Genomic DNA, 21765 nt, shown 5'->3' with positions numbered 1-21765 from the left:
TATTGAATATAATGACTGGGACGTTTTATCTTCCATGTTTTTAGATGGCATAGTATAGCAGAGCTTTGGTCACAACTGGGGCATTCATGCAATCCCTGGCATATAAAAGGATACAACCCTTAAGGAATCAGAAGAAATCGTGTGACACAATCACTGGCTGTGCCCTAAGACTCAGCAGCAATGGTAGGGGCAACAAGAAAGCTCATGCTGCTTTGTCATAACCAGGAACATAATTTTAGGTCAAGAGTGAGGCAGAGGAAGTCTGGCAATGAAGCAAGTCAATATTATCCTCACTGCAGGAGTGAGTTTTCAACAGTCATGAATATAACTGACATCTCTCAGATGTTCTATATTTCTAAAGACATGTCAGTATTTCAGTTGTTAGAAAGGTGGGGAAAGGGAACAGACTGGTGCTTTTCTCCTCCCTCAAAACTCATGTCTTCCCGGCATCAACAGCACAAGGACTCTCAAACTTTTACTTGGTTAAAGCTGGTATCACCTTATCTCCTGGGTTCAGTGAACACAGGAGTGAAGTTCAGAAGCCTTAATGTTTTGGTAGTTCCTCCAACACTACCCTGTTCCCAACTATGCTGCATCCTTCGGGGTTGATACCCTGTGCTAGTGATGTAGGTCAAGGGTAGATAGGTCAGAACTCCTCTTCCCATTGGCAACTTCTTTCTCAGGAAATAATCAACATGTAAAAGCTTCTCTATCAGCAGCATTTAGATGAGATTCAACTTTCTCCACAGCATGGAAATATATGGTGAACAGCTGTGGTACAGTGACATAAAAGGTCTGAGAGGTATTTTGAGGGTCAGCTGAACTGGCAACAGCTGGGAGTGCAAAAGACTGCATACATGTACAAACAGAAAGTCTTTGCTCACTGCATTGCAAACAGACAGTGGTCAGCTGCTGGAATATCAGAGTCCCAGGTGTCTGTGACGACAGGCCATATTTAAAGAAATACTGGGCTGGAAGTACATGTCACTAATAATGAATCAGATGTACGTTCTACTTCTGCAAAATCAGCAAGCCAGCATATCTAGAAAGATTGACTTTATCTCCAGAAGTTGAAAGCTGTCAACAACTAACCTGTTGCTCAATGTCTCCCAGCAAACTACTGGCACCCAGGCGAAAGAGCTCTGGTGTCAGCCATTCCACTCCCAGCTCCTCCTTCACCAGCATAAGCCAAGTGATGGCTTCTTTTGCTGTCCTAATGCCCCCGGCAGGTTTAAATCCAACCTTCATACAGGAAAAAAAAAAATAAAAAAAGAAGTTCAATACACATTTTCATTTTCATTCATCAGCAACACCAGGAAGAGCAATCAGTGTTTGTACACCTGCAGTCTCACAGTGTCTACCCAGTAAGGACCTGACTGCAAAGAGGATAAGCTCTAGCACTGAGAGCTATCAAGCCTCAGCCATCATTGTGAAAGATAACATTTTCATTTTGAGGGAGTAATACTACTGAACCCTGTGCACTTTCTCAGGAGCTGGGCTTGAGGTCTAATGGGACTACTTTGCCTACTGCACATATCAGGCCAAGGGATTTAGCCCAGACCTGGGACATCTGCACAATCACCTACTGCCCATGTCACAGTCTAATTCCAAATATATAACAACAAATACATGTGCAATAACACTAAAGATGCTGAATTAAAGCATGTGAGGCAGCTGACTCGTGGACAGCAGTGAGAGATGGCTGTACTTCACAAAAACCCTGTGCACCAGAGTAACATGTAATTTGGCTGTACATTCAAACCCATCAGAGGTTTAATTTTCACTAAAATTTTCCAAATGGGAATTAAATTAGGTTTGTCCTTATCAAAAATCACAGGAACTGCAGAACTTCCCTCCCACGCTGGATACGCTTTCAGTCACTTGATGTGAGAAATCTGTCATATTTGGTCAGGTGAACTGCCATGTACTAGAGGCACACACGCCAAGTAAAGCCTATCTTTGGGGTAAAGCACATCTTGAATCCCATGGTGGACCTGCTGTGCAGAGCCAGCACTGAGGTGACTTGGCACATACCCCTAATGCCAGTCTTTCATGTGCCATTTAAACACACCTCATTCCGAGACACAGCTTGTGATACGCAGCTATCAAAAATTTTGACACCTGCATTAGTTAAAATGTTGGCCTTTAGCAGCTAACTAAACTCTTGGAAAACAAGGAGAATTAGGAAAAAATGTTTCTGCATTAAAAAAAAAAAAGTAAATCAGGACAATATGAGGAACACAGCAATTCTCCCTATGTTTCCCTCTGCCATAAACCTCTGCCTTCTGCAAGAATTGTTGGTTTGCTTTTTACATATAAGCTTCTGAAACCTCACTGCATTGAGGATTTCTTTGTACCTTATGGATAAAATAGCAGAATCCAAAAGTATCTGTTTTTAAATGTGTTTGGTAATCTTTATACAGTGATTTCAGGACCAACAAACACAGAATAAATCCTTCTCTCTCACCCCAGAGCATTGTGATAATGGCATATTTCGAATAAGATTAAAAGAACAACAGCAGGAAAAGCTTGATAAATCCAAACCACAAAGACTGTGGTCTTGTGGATGGACAAAGAGATGTGAGTGTATGCATCCATCTCTTAACATTAGATTTCCAAAAGGAATTTAAACCACAGCAACTGGAAAAGCATCTTCTAGATAATAAATTAAAATAGTTGGAATTTGGTTTCCCTCAGAAAGAGAAATTCTAATGAAATTCAAATTTTAGATTTTTTCCTAGAAATGTTACAGTTCTTTGAGGTAATCCGTGGCAAAAACCAAGTAAAATTAAGTTGAGAATTAAAAACATCATTCAGAATTCCTTCCCCTTTTAGCAAAGTCTAAAAGCTCTTTTCTCTGCCAAAAAAAAAGCTGACAAAGACAAGCCTGTCCTCTCCTCCATTTACCAGCTTTCCAGACAGAACATCTGACTACCATAAAAACGCAAAAAGGAAGGGGGCTTGGAATTTAATTCAAGAGCAGTACAAAGTCCAGCTACCACTTTCCTGCTGTTTCACAGCATTTCATTATTTTGCTTAATAAGTTCATCTCCTCAAGAATTTTCTCTTCACCTTACATTATTAAAAGTAATAAGTTTTTCTGGATTGGGAGTTTTCCCAACAGAAAAACCAATTTATGTATGTCCTTCAATAATGACAGGAAAAGATTATTTCCCATTATATTGCACACTTTTCATATCACCACCACAGCTTATCAGTCAATAAATGTTACTCTGCAACTTGCTCCTTTCCTTGAAGAAGTTTAATTTCTGTATTAACCTGTTTTTCCCAGGCAACGCCTTGCTAGAAAGCATCCCTACAGCAGCAAAATTAGTTTGTTAAAGAAACCATTTAGAAATCTCTTGTCACTGATAATATTGTCTTCAGTTAATAAAAGTACACAAAGTCAGTTTACATCTAATTCACTGACACACACACATGCACACAGACATAAGTACTTATTCTTAATAACACATTTTATGCCATGAATGCATCCTTTAAAAGCAAAAGGTGAATTCAACATTTATATCCAATTATAGGTACAAAGCTGTGCTAATGCAGCAGAGCCCAACTTCTGGCACACAGCTCGTGCAAGCAGCACTGGCACCGAGGTGAGTCACCCGGCCCCAGGGATCTGCCTCAGGTTGGTGCAGTGACAATGCTCCCACAAAAACAAGACTGTCAGAGCTGCTCAAGTTGTTGTGTGGCAGAGAGAGATGCAGGCTGGGGAAGAGAGGAGTGAGGACAGCCCAGGGATCCATGCTGGCCTCACCTAGATGACTACAGAGAGCAGGACACACATCTAACCTGCTGTCACGCGCTCCTCAAGCTCCAACAGGCCCTGAAGACATCTCAGACCCTAATCCCACTGCTCACCCCGTGTCCTGACATTGTACCTTGAAAGGCCACCTGCAGAAGGGACAGAAGGATAAACTGGAGAGGAAGGAAGGGTGGCCCAGGAACAGGGAGAGGCTCTCAGCTAGAGACATGGTTCCCTTCCCTGAATCCGAAGGTGCACACAAAGCCCACTGCTGAACTCCAGCACCAGACCTAACTGGCAGCCCCCACTTGTCTGTGGATAAGAGAGATGAGAGGTGGCTTAAGCTCTCCTGTTAACCTCCTCCTTTCTCGGTGCTTCAACAGTTCATCACTATCTTTGCCATATGCTCCTCACTGCTTCTTCTCTCTAGTGACAGCACTCAACAGATAAACCTTCTGTACCAGGACTTAATGTTCTTCCAGTCCCTGTCCCTCCTTCCTTCCCTCCATCCCAGGCAACAGGATACAACTGGATCTCCCTTGGAAAGCCTCTCTGGCAAGGGAGGAAAGAGCAAAATTTATCCCTTGAGTCGCCAGAACAAAGTCAGAAAATACAGTTGTGCACACCGGACAGACTCTCAGTGGCTCTAAATTTGTATAGCTCTGCTGAGGTTTATGGGAGTTGGACATTCACTACTAGCTTGAGATTTGCCCTGTTATTAATGGAGATGACCATTTAAATACTTTAAATGGTGAAACCAAATTCAAATGCAGCAGGTGACACATAAAGATTGCACGATCCTTTAGGGAACGAAGTAACAGTTACTCGAGGGAGAAAATCCAAAAGTACAATTAAAAAAAAAGTATACAAATATTAGCAAATAAATCCTATTACGTTATTACTTCCTCCTTAGTGAGCCTGTTTGGCTAATTTTTATAAAGATTGTGAGAATTACCTTGTGGCCAGTTTGCCAGTAGTATTCTTTAATGGCTCTCATCATGACTACTCCAACTGGAAGGGTTGCGTTTTCCACCTCCTTTCCTGTAGACGTCTTTATAAAATCAGAACCTGAAAGGAAGTAAAAAGCTTTAGAGCAGCTTCAGATCAAGAGTCACCCTGCACACAGAGAGCTCACAGTTTCCAAAGATGTTGTCCTGCTCCACAGCCATTATGAAGCATCCCTTTACATGTACATCCCCGTGGTGTGGGTGCTAACCTTGCTCTGGTCGAGGCAGAGGAGGAGGATTGCACCCACATGGTTTCAGAGTAAGTCAGACATCCCAGAGGCTAAATGAACATCCCAGCTCCTAATTATTTGCTCGAGTTATCAAACCAACAATCTCTTCAGGACAGTCCAACATAATACATGTTCCTGTACAGACACTCAGTATATGTGTACCTATACATTAATAGGAATGTGTCTGACTAATCACGACAAGGGAAATTATTTCCTCAGAAAAAATTTTTCATATAAATCAACCTTTTAGTATTTCCACAAGGATCTTTCCGAACAGAAATTATTTTCAGCAGTTTTTTAAATTACATTGCATCTACTTAGCCATGGCCTGACACAATGCAGCAACAAGGTCAAAGTGTGCATTATTCGAAGAACAAAAGTTAGCCTTAGCTTACTTTTTTCTGGTTTCTCACTTGTGAACAATATTCTCCACTGCCTGTCTTAATACTTGAGTAACATTCTTGTGTATTCTTGCTGCTCTGCTTTGGCTTAAAATGAATCCTGCAGCACAGTAAAACAAAAAGCTAAAAAACTACCAAAAAAACCGTGCTTTGCAGTGTATGATTGTGCATTGACACAATACAGTGATAAAACTTCTTTCGTTTCATTAGGACACACTTCATCCCTAGGAACCTACTTCTTAGAAAAGGTGTACTGTGGGATCATTAATTATCAAAAGTAATTGGGAGAAGAAGAGGGATAATTCAAACACCGTGTAGTGCATCATCCACTTAAGTCAATTGGAACTGCATCTGCTTCCACTTCAAATTTGGCTTAGGGTCCATTTTGTCTCTTATGTGAGTGATGATGCCTCTACAACATCCCCTAGAGTAAGGAAGGGAAGTTTCACTCCTGGCTCAAACTGAAGAGTTGCCTAGGCTACATCCTGATGGTGTGCTGCAGCACACTCCGGAGAGCCTTCTTCCCGAGGACACAGCTGACTGGCACACAGCTGGGTCCCAGCCCGATGGGAAGTTAAGACAAAGCCAGGCATGTTTCTGTGTCCTGTGATTTAAGCATAATAGAATGGCATCACCAACTTTGGGTTTTGTTAGACCATGGTTTTCTCTATGGGCTTCCTGACAAGGCACCAACTCGGCCCCACTGGTGATTAAGTCGCACCCTCCTGTGACAATTTCCATTCTAAGGAAAAACAGTTATTTGTGAAAAACATTCTAACTTCACAGAACGTGCAATGTGCAAAAGAGGCAATTACTAGATGATTGAGCTTTGCAAAGAACGAAGCACACAGGAGAGACAATTGAGTTACACATTTCAGAGCTACTCCCTTCCAGAGAGACACTACGGACATCTGATAGTCACATTAAAACAAGGAACAGTGGAAGTGAAACTTCAACATTGCCAAATTATATTTTTAATTTCCCTTTTGAAATGTAGCACTTAAAGTCCTTCAGTGCAGTACTTTTCTTTTTTTTCTGCTATAAGGTAAGTCAAAGCTTTTATAAGTCTTATAATTACAAGTCTCTATGGTACAGTTTCATTAAAAACTTTCATTAAACAACAGCTGCCCTTGTATATGGTCTTCTAATCAATTTGGTCAAACAGAATGACTTCTAATCAGCTGTTGATAAAAATAGAAGATGAAATTTTAATTCTAATAGATTAACCACAAACTCAAGATAGTCTTCAAAATCCATCTAGCTCTATTCTCCAGTGGATTTAACGACTATTCAGCAACTCATTACTAAATAGAACAAGATGAACATTTTCCAGTTCATTAAAGAAATGTACTATGTATTTTTGCATTGTCCTCATGATTCGTTACAGGGAGTCTTAATTACAAGATAATGGATAATGGTTATTAAATGCAGACTCCAGTAATGAAGCTCTATTCATTTGCGAGCCTCAGAGACTGCAAAGAGGGGAAAATAAAATTACTAGCTTCAAAAGATTAACGGATCAAATTATTATTCAATTTTGAAAATCTCATTCAGACTTCATAGAAACAAGAAGAGATTAAAAACTAGTATTAGTACAAAAGTAGTGCATTTATATATTTATTTTTAAATAATATCTTAAGGCTATTACCAGAATAATCAGTTCTAGATGTGATTATTAGACAAACATACAGCCAATTTGGTAGCATCCTCGAACAATGAAAACAATACATTTTTATTTCCTGAACAAATTCTTTTTATGACACAAGAGCTTGCTAGCAGGACTGCATGCAGCCTCTTGCAGAAGACAGAAGATGCACACTAGCAGAGAGAGCCACAATGAAAGGTGTTATTAACGTTTGGATTTCAGGAATGAAAAGGGGGATTTAAAAATCAAGTGCTACCAAAAAAAGCATCTCATTAAGCACACTTTATGCCAACCTTGTAATAATAAGGGAGTTTCACTAAGTCTCTTTCTTATTCAAGTTTTCAAAAACAAGTCCAAGGAATGAAGTTCAGCGGGAGTTTCATCTGGAAATTTAGGTGATGATTTAGAAACCTGAGTTTTATCACTCAACTTCTCATCTTCCTCTGAATGTATACACTCAAAAAATCGAGGGCTAAGGCTAAAATACATGCTGGATGCTTTCCCCTTCCTTAGAGTAAGGTTACATGATTCAACGAAGCATTAAATCAAAGATTTTACAAAATTAGTTATTTGGAGGACATTTCTAGGCCCAGTGAGCCTGGGAAAAAAACACACTTTCTACTCTTTGTCAATGTGTAACCACAACAGTACATTGCCTTTCAAAGCAGCGAGTCATGTAAGACCCATTGAGTCAGCAAAGAGTGGTGACATCGAAGCCTTTTTGAAACACAGGAACATCACAGGCCTGTTTCAGGTGGGCTTGCTGCCCACCCAGTGACCCACAAGCACCACAGCCTGGCAAGCACCAACTGCAGCAGCTTGCCTTCACCAGATGTAAATCTGAAGGAACCCCAGAAATGGGAACAGTGCTGTGGTCTCTGTCTGAGAGACTCACTCTGGTCAAGAGCAACTGAGCTCTCAGCACTGCTGGGAGCCAGACCACTTGTGCTCCAGTCACGGGTCTTGTGTAATCAGGTGGAGTGCTGTCATTGACCCACAGAAACATTTAGGTTGGAAAAAACCTCAAAGTTCATCCAGTCTAACTGTTAACACTGCCAAGTCCATCAATAAACCATGTTCCTAAGTGCCATATCCACACCTCTTTTAAATAGCTCTGGGGATGGTGACTCAACCATTTCCCTGGGCAGCCTGTTCCAGTGCTGGACAACCCTTTTGGCTGCCAACCAGTCTTAACCCTGTTGTCAACCTGGTTGGTTTAAGACATTAAATCTCCTCTTCCCTTGCACTCTCACCCCCCATAGAGTGACCCCCAGCCACTGCACTCCACCAAAGACCACTCAAAATAATCAGGTTGAATGTGCAGACACCAAAAAGAAAGTCAAGGTCTTCACACCACACTGCCTGAATCCATATTGAGAGATCAGGATGAAGTCCATTATATCATTTCTACTCTAGATACACAGCCTTATTTATGGTAGCACCTGAACAAAGGTGTAGAGCTGAGGCATACAGAAGCTGAGTGACTTGCCTGAGGTCTCTCAGCAAGCATTTGACAGGGTACAAATTGAATGCCCTGGTCTCCCAAAGGTCAGAAGAGCTTCCCTAACTGGCCTGCCCTATTGCTCTCCTCTACATCATCTCAAAACACTACAAAGCTTTCCAGTCCACAGAACACTGAAGCAGAGCACGAGAAGTGGAGAATCTTATTTAGATGGCATCCAGGAAACACACTCTGATTCCATAATTAAGCAATAAGGAATAATAAGCAGTATAGCAATCGTGGAGTAATCACAACCTTGTGGTTGTGAAGTGTTCCAAATGCCCTTGGGGAATGATTATCTCCCGATAACTACAGAATTTTTGTTGTTGCCTTAGTCTTAATAAAGAACAAAGATGTGTTTGGCAGTTTTAAACAATAGTTTAGACAGAGATGCTTGCAGAGGGACAATTATGCCATGCTACTTTGTAAGTATTTGCAATGAGCACAAATGTATCTCGGTTGCTGCAACTCAGATATAGCAATATACAGCGACACAGGGTGAACACACACCCTTCCAAGGTTCCTAGGACTGATGGCAAAAAGAGCCACATTGCTGAGAGGACCTGAAAAATCACCTGCTGTTTCTGCTGACAAGGTAGCAATGATAAAATAGCACAGTATCAAATGTGCATAAAGTCCCATTAGCAAGTATCATTTCTATTTTATGAGTACCTAAACTAAGGGTCTTCAGATTCATACACAATTAGCCTGGTTAGGGGCGACTAGGTTATCAACCCTCTGAAAATAAGAGGCAGGGCAAGATATAAAAGGCTAATGTAGTAGCTAATTTCTGTCAATTGAGTCATCATAATTGTCCACCTAACATGTCCTTATCCTACTCCAGTGGCAAGATAAAATACATTCCCTGCTTGCTTAACTTTGCCATTGAGGAGAAGAGAATACAAAGCTGTTACAACTCACTTTAGAAGCAGCTCACCAAGCAGCTTTAGCTCCATCACATGAGACTATGGTGCCAGACCACTTAGTTAGGTGCCTGTGCATGTTTTCACACGCCTGTATCTCAGCTACCATTTTGAAAAATGCTAGTTTATAACTTGGTCTGTTGTGAACTGCCCATTTTTTGCAATTCTTTTCAAAAAAGTGCCCGAGGGGAAAAAAAATAATAATCCCATCATAAGGCTCCACATTTAACGTCTGTTTACAAATAAGACAACCTTTAGACCCATCGCATCATCTCAGCTTGGTTTTCAAGACTCAGCAGGGATGCTTCCTTTCTTCTACACCACCTCTGGTGAGAGGGGTTCTGCAGGCCAAATGATGCCCTTGGGAACACTTATTCATGCACACAAAGGGACAAATTATTAAGTCCATACTTATGCAAAATTCCCTGTAGATGATGTCTGAAAGAATTCAGCATTGCTGAATTATGCATAGCTTGCTAATGCACTCTTATAGTGTCTACCACAGGTCTCCACAGAATACTATTACTTAATTAGTATTAGTTTCTTGTGTGTTCATTTAAAATGTGTTTCTTTAGATGGTTCAACAGGAAGAGCCATACCACCTTCTGTTGCTCAGCTACACAGCTTAGGCACTTGCTATTTTTAGAGCATTCCTTCCAATCCAATCCCTATGTGGTATGGAGAAAGAGAAGAGAAATAATTGACATGTGCTCCAGGTCCAAAGAACCACAGCTGGAATTCCTGTCAATGGTGGCACTTGGCTTTGGGCCACACTAAAGCACAGAAGGAAACATGCTCCCAAATCACCTTCCCATATTGCCATGCAGAAGCAGTGCTGGGGAATGTCAGGGTGCAGGAACAGTTCAGGCTGCTGGAACAGCCATTCCTCTTCCTCTCCAAAGAGAAAGCAGCAGTATATCTGCCCAAGAGTGACTAGTGGGACAACAAGGAAGTTTAAGGAATTCCTGTATTGTTATCTGCTTGCTAAGTTTCATGTTTCTTTACCACAATCTCATTTTTCTTCTTTAAAATGATGCACCATGTTACCATGCTCAAGAACTTTACAGTGTATGACCTATATTAACCTCTCTTCTTCTTGCAGGTGGCATTACTGGAGCTGGTTAAGCAGTTTGCCTAATGACACATGACGAGCCAAAGGCAGAAAGAAGAACCAAACCAATGCCTCCCAACACCTAATCCAAACCTTACTACCATCACTGAGAAAAAACACACCGTTCTCTCAGCTTATCCCCTCGAAATGCTCTTTTCCTTTATAGACTATGCTGTGGGCTACTTTTTGCTCCTCCTGATTTTGAGCAAGACATGAAAGACAAGAGGCATCAGTACAAATCTCATCTCTAAGACAGGTTCAGCTTGAGAGCACAGCACAGAGCACCCAGGGCAGAAGGTACTGCTGGTGGCACAGCTCTGGCCCCAGATTCCCAAACCCATGACCTCCTCCAGCACACAGTGATGACAAAACAAGCAGGCAGCCATGGATATTTTATCCAGTGGAGAGAGGAGTGAACAGGGTGAAGGGAGTAGCAGAAGTGGTACATGGAGATAGAAGCCTATTGGTTGCCATGAGCTTTAAGATGTGGCTGTTCCACCAACCACCAAAATACCTGAAGCGTAAGGGGGGGGAGCAGAAAAACCACAAAAAAGTGGAAAAAAGCATGGAGAGTGTGCTACTGAGTAGCTGCAGCACCTGCCTAAACACTAGTGGAAGTGCTCTGCAGCGTGTATGGAGGCACAGAGCAGCAGATCTGCTTCCTCTCATTGCCATCACCATCACCATCATCCCCACAATTACACAGCAACTACCTTTAAAAAAGGCATCTTTCCAAACCTTGTTCTCATTCTGCTGCAAAGATAGTGATGGCTGAATTCTGCAGACTGTCCTCACATCCAGAAGTCATCATTTACATTAAAAAAAGCTACAGGTTATAAAATAACACATTGTCTCTGTGCAAGGATATGGATATGGTCAGGGGCTAAGAGGGGGGAAGGTGACTTTCCATGCTTTGGCAGAGTGTCAGTGTCCCACACACAGCAGCTAAAGGCATGCTGGGTGTTTGAGAAGGAACCATGACATTCATTCTCGTGGTTTTACCAGGTTGCTGCAAAAGGAGGTTGTTGCTTTATGAAGCAACATAAGGGTTGGCCTCTCAGACTAGATGCAGGCACTCGGGTTCTCAGCACTGGGCCACGTCTGCCTGCTGGGCTGGGTGAAAAAGCAAAATGCTGTGGCAGAAACTGGACTTGATTTTAAAATCTCACCCTTTAAGTTTCCTTTACAGACACTGAAATGCATTGCATCACTTACTTGTTACACTTAAACTAATCTAAACAATGATAAACTATCTCAAACCGCGATATAATTAAAACAGCACTGGTCTAGGTCAGGCTTTTTCCCTCTTGGCATTCTCAGCTGTGGATCAATACATCTCAGCCTCTCAAAATGTTGTCCACTACATGACATATTACAGACTGAGTCTAAAACGCTGATATATCTACCAGTAATAGCATTGCAATTTGGAAGAAAATAATAAATATGCATGAAGGCTTAGAATCACAGCACTACATGGCATATTGCATCCCATGTTTTAGCAACCACATTTAGCTTTGTGCTTTTTAACGTTGATAACAGCTTTGAAACAAATATGTTAACATTAAAATTCTGGTATGCTTACGCATTGTCTATTAGCTTGCAACAAAATTACTCAAATTGAAAAAATAGCTGTTTAAAATCAATTTGGAAATATTCCACACTGAATAAAGCAAGTAGAAAATCAGTCTACTTTATCAAGAAGGTGCTATGAATTTTAAAGATTTAAAAAAACCCCACCATACATAATACAGCCAAAATCATGACACTTCAATGTCATTTTGAGTGTTTTTCAACACCTCATGTTAAAAGCAGTTTAAGATTCTGTTCTTACTCTAACACAGAGAAAGGCAGGATTGATTTTTAAAATTTAAAAGTCATGTTTTAATGCCACAGTCAGAATCTGTCCAGCATCCAGCCTCTTTGTAATGCAGAGGACAAATAGCCAGCATCAGCCTCTCTTCCACACTGTTCCCTACAATAAAAGGTAGCTGGCACAGGTGGAGGCTTTAGCACTAGGGGGATTTCCAGTATCAAAGGCATTTCCTTGAGCACTTGGAACTGTCAATGTTTTGACTTTTGGCTTTGCCCGAAAACCAAAAAATATAAGACACCAGATCTCACCAGACTCATCTGTGCTGTGTTTGTGTCCACCTGGCTTTTACAAATCAGGCAGAACAGACTACTTGAGGGCTTGCATAGAGGGATGACTATTCCACTTCCAGTAATCATGGAAAATGTTGGGCATTTTTAGCTCATTTTTTATGATACTCCGAAGTCCCGAATATAATCAAGCTGCAAACACATAGAGTCCACCACGGACTTCCTGGGTGCAGGTGTACTCCTGATGCAACAAATATCTAAAGGGATAAGATAAGGGATAAGACCTTGGAAGGCCTCACCTACACACCAACAGCATAAGGACAATGGCAAGCTATGGTTGTTTTTAAAAAGCACTAGTCTTACTCACTGTTCCTGCTTCCCAGTTTTTGCCCCTCAGAGTTTCTCCTTCTTCTTTCTCCACCTTGCTAATTTGACACCTGGCAAAAGCCCACGTGCTTAGGCTGCAACGTGGGCCAGAACTTCCAGGTACAGACAGGTGTTCTCACCACTGTCAGTAGGGCTGTTTTATAACGCTTCTAGCAAATGCTTTGGGTAGCCTGAATACCGAAAAGCTTGCCAGTTCCCTTCAACAAAAAAACAACCAAACCCCCTGACTGTGCAGCCACACTCCAAGCAGAAGGCACCTCTCTGCTGGGGGTCAGGAAAAGTCACACTTCTGGGGTTTTTTTAAGAAATCTTTTTTTTTCCCCTCCCACTGCATTATTAACAATGCTTACATAGCAAAACTAACAATTTTATTTCAAAGGGATGACTTATGAAGGTGTGTTGCTGATAAATTCAGTTAGACTTTTCTGGCATAAGAATCTACTGAGCACTACTTTAAAAAACGAAGGAAATCAAAAAGACCCTTAAGCACCATCAGAAATAGGCAGCAACTCTTAAAAAGGTATTTAATATGCTGGGGCATTGTTCTCCACCTCCATTTGTCAACAGCCTGTGTGCTGATCTTATCACAGACTGCAATCATGGTGAGCATCTCAAACCAGAAGTACCAACAATCTAATTAAACAACTGTGGGTTTTGGTTAAAAAATAATTGAGACTGATAGAGAAAAGTTCATTCTGTTAGTCTGCTGGCAAAATGAAGATGATATTTCAATCTTCAAATCTACACTTTATATACAGGGTTTATATTTTTGAAAATGTACACTAGACATATATTATCATTTTGAACTTTGACATTCCACATTTTTTACTGAAATACCAAGAATGAAAGAAATTGAATATCAAACTCTCTTTGTGTTAGATGTACATATATCCTCATAGGTATTTAGTGGCAAGTTATTGAATGTCACTATTCATTGAGACAGTACATTTTATGTCTTTCTTACAGAAAAAAAAATCATCTATGTAAAATTTGTAGCGATATTTCAGAGCCTCACTCTGGCATCGATGACTTTTTCATCCACACTTATATATGGCCAGAAATAGAGGTGGTTAAGCAAAACATTACCTGTGTGTTACTGAGTTGTCACTCGCCAAACTGCAGTGGCAGTGACAGTGCCACCACCACGCCAGGAAGCGCGACCACCCTGTCTACACCTTTCCTTTCCTAATCCTGAGCTTCTGACACGAAGGGCAAGAAGTTATTAGGAATTATGCATTCAGCATTTCTCTACATCAAATCACACAGAAAGGTATCTAATGAGTATTTACACTGGAAAACAGTGTTCTGAAGTGGAGTATAGCAGTGTTGCATATTCCTTATCTATCAACTAAGCACTGAATTTGCTTTGCTACACATCTTCCATAGAGTGCTTTGAGGCCCCCAGACATTAGCCCAAAGCAAAACCACATTGTCTCCATTTAATTACCTATCATTTCATCCTTACTGTGATCAAAATGACTGAGTTAAACAAAATGGTTGCTAGTAACAGGAGACCATTGATAACCAGCAAGCTAAGGTAGGTGTACGTGTGTAGAGTTCAAAAGAAAAAGATGTTGCTGGAATGCTGTTTACTTTTCCAATGTGAATTTATAAAGGGGAGTGAAAGTGCAATATCAAGTGAAGTAGCAGGAATTAAAAGGATTAAAATCCCAGGAACCAACGAAGTCAAAGAGAAATGGAAAATGGATTCAAGCCCTAAAATGATAAAATTATTTAACAACTTATTAAAACAGTTCATCATTGTAATTAAAATCCAAGTCCCTAGAAAAAAAGTGCCACAAGAAAGGTAATTATTTATGAGAATACTTTAAAAAACCATTTATTGTGAATTTGGGAGAGAATCAGCCTGAAAGAGGCGGTAGAAAAAGAAATTGTTTGTTTATTCATAAAACTTATTTTGGTCTAGTATACCACTAAGAATCCCTAACATCTGCTCAATGGCAGCTGTAAGTAACATTAGGAACACTCGGCCAATTTATATCTTTCCTTTTTATTAAAAAATAAACAGGTCTTTTTAAATTATTCACTAGTAAATTAACATAAAAATCAGTGCTGTAGCTATCCACATTTTGTGGAAAGGAGTCTGCAAGCTTTGTATGATCATGATGATCTAAATCTTTCTATGTTTCACTACTTTATTCTTTATGTGATGTCCCACCTAATTTAGCAAACAAAAACTTAGAAAACCTACAAGCCATACCAGTGTCTCAGCCATGAATAATACAGAATGCATCACTTATACCTCAAATGCCAAATTAGTTGCCTTCTTCTGACTTGAACAGATTCTTTTCTTACCTTCCCTTCGCCTTCTACCATTTAAAAATTCCCCTCAAATAACCTCAGACCTCTCCTGTTTCTGTCTTTTACGAACAAGACATTAGACAGGAAGGAGTAACAAAATGCAGCAGTGTTACTAATTACTAATTATTTGTTCTCATCTGCAGCACTCTCATACATAGATGACAAAGTGCTCTGCATGTCCCTGAGTTTCACTCCAAAACTGCATTCTTAAGACAGTAAAAAAGGCACAGGAACACTTCAAACCTAAAAGCTTCTTTCCATCCCTCACTAATATTATTTTTTTTTCACTAGCCTGGACCAGCAGGATGGAGGGCTTTGAAGATACATTATTCACGATTTTGTATTCCATAACTGAAGTTTAATTTGATGCATGCAATATGGAACATCACCACCTGTTTCCTTTTTGGTCCATTTGAGATGAATTAACAGATCTTCTTGATAAACTACAACACTTGCCCCTTGTGATGTTTGGGATAGGCTGGTAAATTGGGCACTGGATTTGCAACATAACTGCAGAGGTGATGGACAGAGGATGTTTTGCTTAAGAGGTCCTGGCATCACAAAGGAGGAATCTTTTCTACATCTTCGATTTAGGGAGAACTAAACTTGAGAAATCAGCTACAGTTGCACACTGCAGGGAAATCACTTTATAGCCCAAATGCTAGTGGGGAAGAAGCATCAAACGACAAACGGACATCAAATCCCCGTTAACATGACATGAAGGCCATGAAGTTGCTGTCAACTTTGAAAAAAATCTCTCAAAAGCAGGACTACTACAGAGAGCTCTGGGAAAGCCACTGTCTCCAGTAACTATCAAGTAAGCATAGTCAGAAACCAGAATTTGTCTTATCTGAGAGATGCTGAATTTAAAAATTACAATTTCAGAAAAGGAATTAACACAACACCCCCCAAACCAAATGCATTAGGAAGATTTCCCAGGGGATGAAATTCCAAAATATAGTATCAAAGAAGGGTTTATCCTCCATTCCTTTCAACATCTTCCCAACACAATTTGAGCTTTGGCAACACAAATCAGAGGAACACAGAATGGCTGTGAGACAAGCTCCAAGTAACCCAGGTACCTACCAAGGAAGTTCAAGACCCTTGTGCAACTCACCAAAAATACTGCAAGCAACCACAGAGGTAACCTGGAAAAGTCACTGAAGTGAGCACATTCCTGAAGAATATTGCTATATCCTATGGTCATATTCTGACAGAAACCTTTTCCTTTGAGAAAATGACTTAAATAGGCTGACAGTCTATTAAGAAGACCTTTTGAATTCTGGTTAAACACTCAGGAAGGAACAATGTCAAACACGAGCATAAATGCATTTGCATTTGAACAGTCCTGTTCAGCTCAGTGAAGAATGTGTCTGTAGCATCATGCAGCCAGCAGTCAGCCTGGGTATTCAGCCTGTTTCTCTGCACTTCACAGAATCATAGAATCATAGAATCAGCTGGGTTGGAAAGGACCTCACAGATCATCAAGTCCAACCCTTGATCCAACACCACCGTGGTTACCAGCCCATGGCACTGATGCCACATCCAGTCTCATCTTAAAAACCTCCAGGGATGGAGAATCCACCTCTTTCCTGGGCAGCCCATTCCAATGCCTGATTACCCTCTCTGTAAAGAATTTCTTCCTAATATCTAACCTAAACCTCCCCTGGCAGAGTTTAAAACCAGGCCCTCTTGTCTTGCTGATAGTTGTCTGGGAGAAGAGATCACCACACTTTGAAATACAGTGTCAGCACCACTAGGACATGATTTGTTAAAAGTTAGTGGATGTCTTTATATTGATCTCAATGTGTTTTAACATACAGCTTTAACATTCCAGGTAATGAAACAATCCATACCCTCCTTATGGAAAACATCCTGTTTTATATTTTTGTCCAACTTTTATGTGTTTGACTTATGTTTGTGCTCATCTCTTGTTATTCTTCTTTATTTTCCACTGTATTCCTGTTCCTTAGGATTAAACTGAAATGTGTGCCCTTAGTTTTTTAAAATAACCTCTGTTCAAAGATCTCATATTCCTAGTGTATTTTTCCATTCAACTTCTTTCTCTTTAGAAGTCTAAATCCACATTGCTGCTGTGCTGCTGCTATGAGCACATACCTTCAAATTAGGCAGGCACAATCACTGGGCCTTGATACCCCAAAAACCAACAAAAAAATTCCCAGATCTACAACCCTAAAATCATGCTTAGTTTACTTCCACATCTATATTAAGTTTCTGATAAGGGACTGGATTTTCTAAGTAGTTTTCCTACTCGCAATCTCTTAAAAGATACTTTAATATTTCATAAGCCAATTTTATATAATTGATAGATACAGTAAATTAAATATTTATTTCTATTTTTCACTGGTTTAGTAGAATTTAACACCTGCTGCTGACAGCATAAAAAAATCAACCTGCAATATCAGAGAAATAAATAATACCCTGTACATCTATTGATTTTACATAATATTTCCATGTTTTAAAATTGCATTCTCTCAAACCATTACCTTCAATACTGGAGCTTCACAGATGCAAAGTTTTTTCCTAGGAAGCCGTGTTATTTTGATGGCATGTTTGACTAGAACTATTCACTGTGCAACAATTTCTGAGTCTGAGGTGATATGAAACTTCACAAGTTTTAACTCAAATTCTAACAAATTATTTAACATAGAAACAAGGTTTCATTCATGGAGAAAATTACCGCAACAGGGGTGCTTTCTCACCTCTCTGCATCAGTTGTTATAAATTGAAAGCATACCATTTAGATATTCCTTAATTAACATGCTTTGGAAAGATCTTGTATATCAGCAAAAGTGGAGTGCTATTCAGGCACTGGGGATAGTTTGCTAACACAAGGTTGACCCCTCTCAACTTTCACTGTCAGTACTCGCCTACTCACTGTAACCTACTATTTCACAGCTGATTTCCAAAGGCTGAAGCATGAAAAATAGCCAATTTCTTAAAGGTCAAAAAGCAGAAATCTGCAGATCAAACCTTCCTCCTCAGAGAGAAGGACAAGCCTGGGATTTCTGAGGAGTTCCCACACTTCTGCCCCTCTACATTTCGCTCAGTGCCCGGAGAACACCAAAGCACAACAGAACAGGCACAGGGGAATCACAGCAAAACTCCTTCATTAAAAAAGAACATTTTGGGTGGAGTGCTATGAAAACAGCTGAAGGGAGGTGACCTCTGCTGCTGCTGTCTCCTGCAGTGCACACACAATACCATCAGCCTGGAGTACCACAGCAAGCTGAGCCAGCTCCCACCTCCCTGCCGCTCCCAGGGATGGCTGTACTAGTAAATCAGGGTCAGCTGCTCCCACCAGAAAATTTCCAGGCTTTTTCTTGATCTTTTTCTCAATTTCAGTTGTGACCTAGAGTATTCCATCTTCATGCACAGGCACGGGAAATTTCTACCTTCTAATGAGAAGAACATATTTCTGTTTATATCTTAATTTACTAAACCTCACAGAAGTCCTATAAAATGTGCAATGTTAACTTTACACACAGAAAACCAGAGAGGCAAGATTAGTTGTCAGAAGTGATGATATGTTTATTAGAAGTCATTCTGCTACTACAAACCTCTCTTCTTGGTGGCTTCCTGACTTGGTATTCTTCCAGTGGGAAGTGTTTGGAAATAGCACTTCTTTCAAAAGTGGGGATGGTGGAGGGAGAAAGTCAAGTGGTGTTGTGGGTAACACAAAATCAAGCAAACAGGCACAAAGCTGACAAGTCATCTGTTTTACTCTGGTATTTCCTCTTTGACTTCATTCGAGGGTGTCTATTCCTATTTTCTGATTACAGTAGAATCCCATCAATAGAACAGACCTTTCACAAAATTAGCAAACTGAGTTGCCAGGCATCCTGTTATGACAAATATGAATGTCCCCAGATAAGTCTCCCCCCAGATATGGCTGTATAGGCAGCCACACAGTCCAGAAAGCACATAAATAAACATGTAACAAAACATGGCACTGCATGTACGTCTGGATTTCCAGCTTAACAAACTGCCAGTAAATGAGGTTTTACTGTATACACTCTAACTCTGTTCTCCCTTCACAGATGTCTGTAACTTTATTTTTCCCCCAACATCTCTGTTTCTCTTATGTATTACTTCTGTCTCCACCTACCCATGCAGGGTTCTGTTGACTCTACTGGAAAGACTTTTTATTAGAGCCTGCCCTAGCGTTTCTCAGCCACTTTCCATTCCTTCACTTCTGATTCCCTACACATATATGACTGAGTGCCAGTCAGAATTTTAGGTCTGCTTTATTCCAGACCCACATTTTTTTTTGTGTTACCAGTCTTTGTATGGACTCTCACCAGTAATTCAAACATGAGGATATTGTGATTGCTTTGTTAGAACTTTTCGACTCTGAGATTATCTATCACTCCCACATTATTTCTAGTGATTAGCTGCAGTATCACTGTCAAGCTTGTAGGCAATTATCTCATTTAAGGGAGCATCCTTGTAGTGCCTTACTGAACATGCAGTTATCTGCATTATTATATTACTGGCTTTTTTATTTCTCCCCACTCTGTACCAGAACAAATGAAGTCACTCGTTCCTGTGCCGACCTCTTATAAGTTGAATATATTTTAAAAGACCATCCATCTATTGATCTAACTCCTAATTAAAAAACTTTGGTAGTGCATAATATCATTCAGAACTCTGAGACAGACTTGTCACTCTAACTTGCTGTGCATCTTGGTTTTGCACAGGGGGGTTTGTGCTCAATCCTTGCACTAAACTTTCAGTGGTGTTAACCAGAGTTTTGAACATGCAGAACAACCACAGACTATGCAGAATGAAGGACATCTGCTGTAGCAGGAAAGTGACCAACTTCCAATATAATTCCATAGCATTAATTACTGTGCTGATAAGCCTCTTAAAGCAGCCAACTGCCACCACTTCTGCATATTCAAGATATACAATGCTCCATCTGCGTGGTGCAAAATGCTGAATTTATCTGCAAGGTCAAATTTGTCTAAAAATTCTTAAGGAATGGGCAGATCTTTGGACAAATGAGGTACTGTCTGCACACACGCAAACAGAAGAGAACTGACATAAACATCATTTTATGCAGCCTCAGTGAACTGATAGAAATTCTGAAATGTGCTCATGTCCACACTAGATCTAATCTGTACTGCCATAAGATCACAGCCAAAGAAAATTGGGACTATTTGCCACTATTTGATGATGCAGGAGGGAGAACTCTCTCTACACTGTGCTTTGTTCTCTGAAGACAAGCAGTGAGATGCAAGAATATGCTGCATTTCAGCACCTGTCTTCCCCAGCCAGTGAGCACAGCCAAGATGGAACAGCCAGCAAACCCCTCACAATTCACTCTGACTCCTGCTTGGTTGGAGGGAGAGAGGAAATGGCCACCAGACCATGACTGAGAAAGCCTGAGTCACTAGTCAGTGGTAAATTCTCTTCCCACACTTTCAGAAAGACTCACAGATTTGTTCCCAGCCTTATACTGGACTTGCAGACCAGAGCTTAACATCATCTGTCACGCTCAAAAGCATTCAGAGGCAGTTCACCTCTGTACAAAGGAGCTGCTTTTAGATGACAGACACATATTGCCCCTGATTTCTGATGGACCTTTTTACAGTGTAAAGTGTACACTGTAAACTCAGTACACTTGTTTGTATTTCAGACACATAAAACAAGACGCAAATTGAAATCTTGTTTTATATGTGTTACCAAGCCTCCTCCCTTGGCTTGCCTTTCCTTTGGAAACGCTCTGGGCTCTAATAGCTGTCTGACTTGGTATCAGATTACACCTGAAATTGTAGACACATAATTAAATCAATATATAATACAACCCACATGCTACTGAGGGGACCCTGGACTTTTGGGTTGAGCACAAGATTTAAAGCCAGGAACTCACAACTGATCTCAGTTTGACTTCTGACTTGTCTGTTATTGTCTTTGTCTTGTACTTCACAAGGCAATTGTAAGATCTATTCTGTTAATGTCGGTGTGTGCTTTGAAGACATAAAGTGCTATCTAAGTGCCAAGTATTATTACTTATTCAGTAGTCTTGTTTCCTACATTAGCTGCATTTGTGGAAAGCACCCCTAGCTTTTCAGTCTATTTTACTAGTTTGGTTTCCTTTGCCTCTTTCATTTTTCCTGAAACACTTGCTTGGCAGAAGTTTTGGATCGTGGTGGTCCACATCCAGCAGTAGGAAGGTCATCCCTTGCACTTGGATGAGTGCTAGCGTGTTTACAGCCACACCACAGAGCCCTGCTCAAAAAAAATCTTTGCAAGGCAGTGCTCAGAACAAGAACAGCTATTGGTAACTTAGAATTTGTCTTCCCTAATGTTATTCAGAGTATAAAAACCTTATACAGAGATGAGGTAAAAGCT

At 40.5% G+C, this 21765-nt stretch overlaps 1 protein-coding gene across 2 annotated transcripts in view; it reads right to left on the bottom strand.

The window, feature by feature from the left end:
* Positions 1 to 21765, bottom strand: part of DERA (deoxyribose-phosphate aldolase) — a 50326-nt gene that overhangs the window by 505 nt on the left and 28056 nt on the right. For both annotated transcript variants that reach the window (XM_018080772.2, XM_018080773.2), the window contains exons 7-8: positions 4716 to 4828; positions 1093 to 1242 (exon numbers count right to left, since the gene is read on the bottom strand). In XM_018080772.2, the coding sequence (XP_017936261.1) occupies positions 1093 to 1242; positions 4716 to 4828 (263 nt within the window). The remainder of the gene's footprint in view (positions 1 to 1092; positions 1243 to 4715; positions 4829 to 21765) is intronic.

This window comes from Manacus vitellinus, unplaced genomic scaffold (assembly GCF_001715985.3).
Source record: "Manacus vitellinus isolate BGI_N305 unplaced genomic scaffold, ASM171598v3 scaffold_5_pilon, whole genome shotgun sequence".
Lineage (NCBI taxonomy): Eukaryota > Metazoa > Chordata > Aves > Passeriformes > Pipridae > Manacus > Manacus vitellinus.
This window is presented reverse-complemented; position numbering and strand designations above follow the sequence as displayed.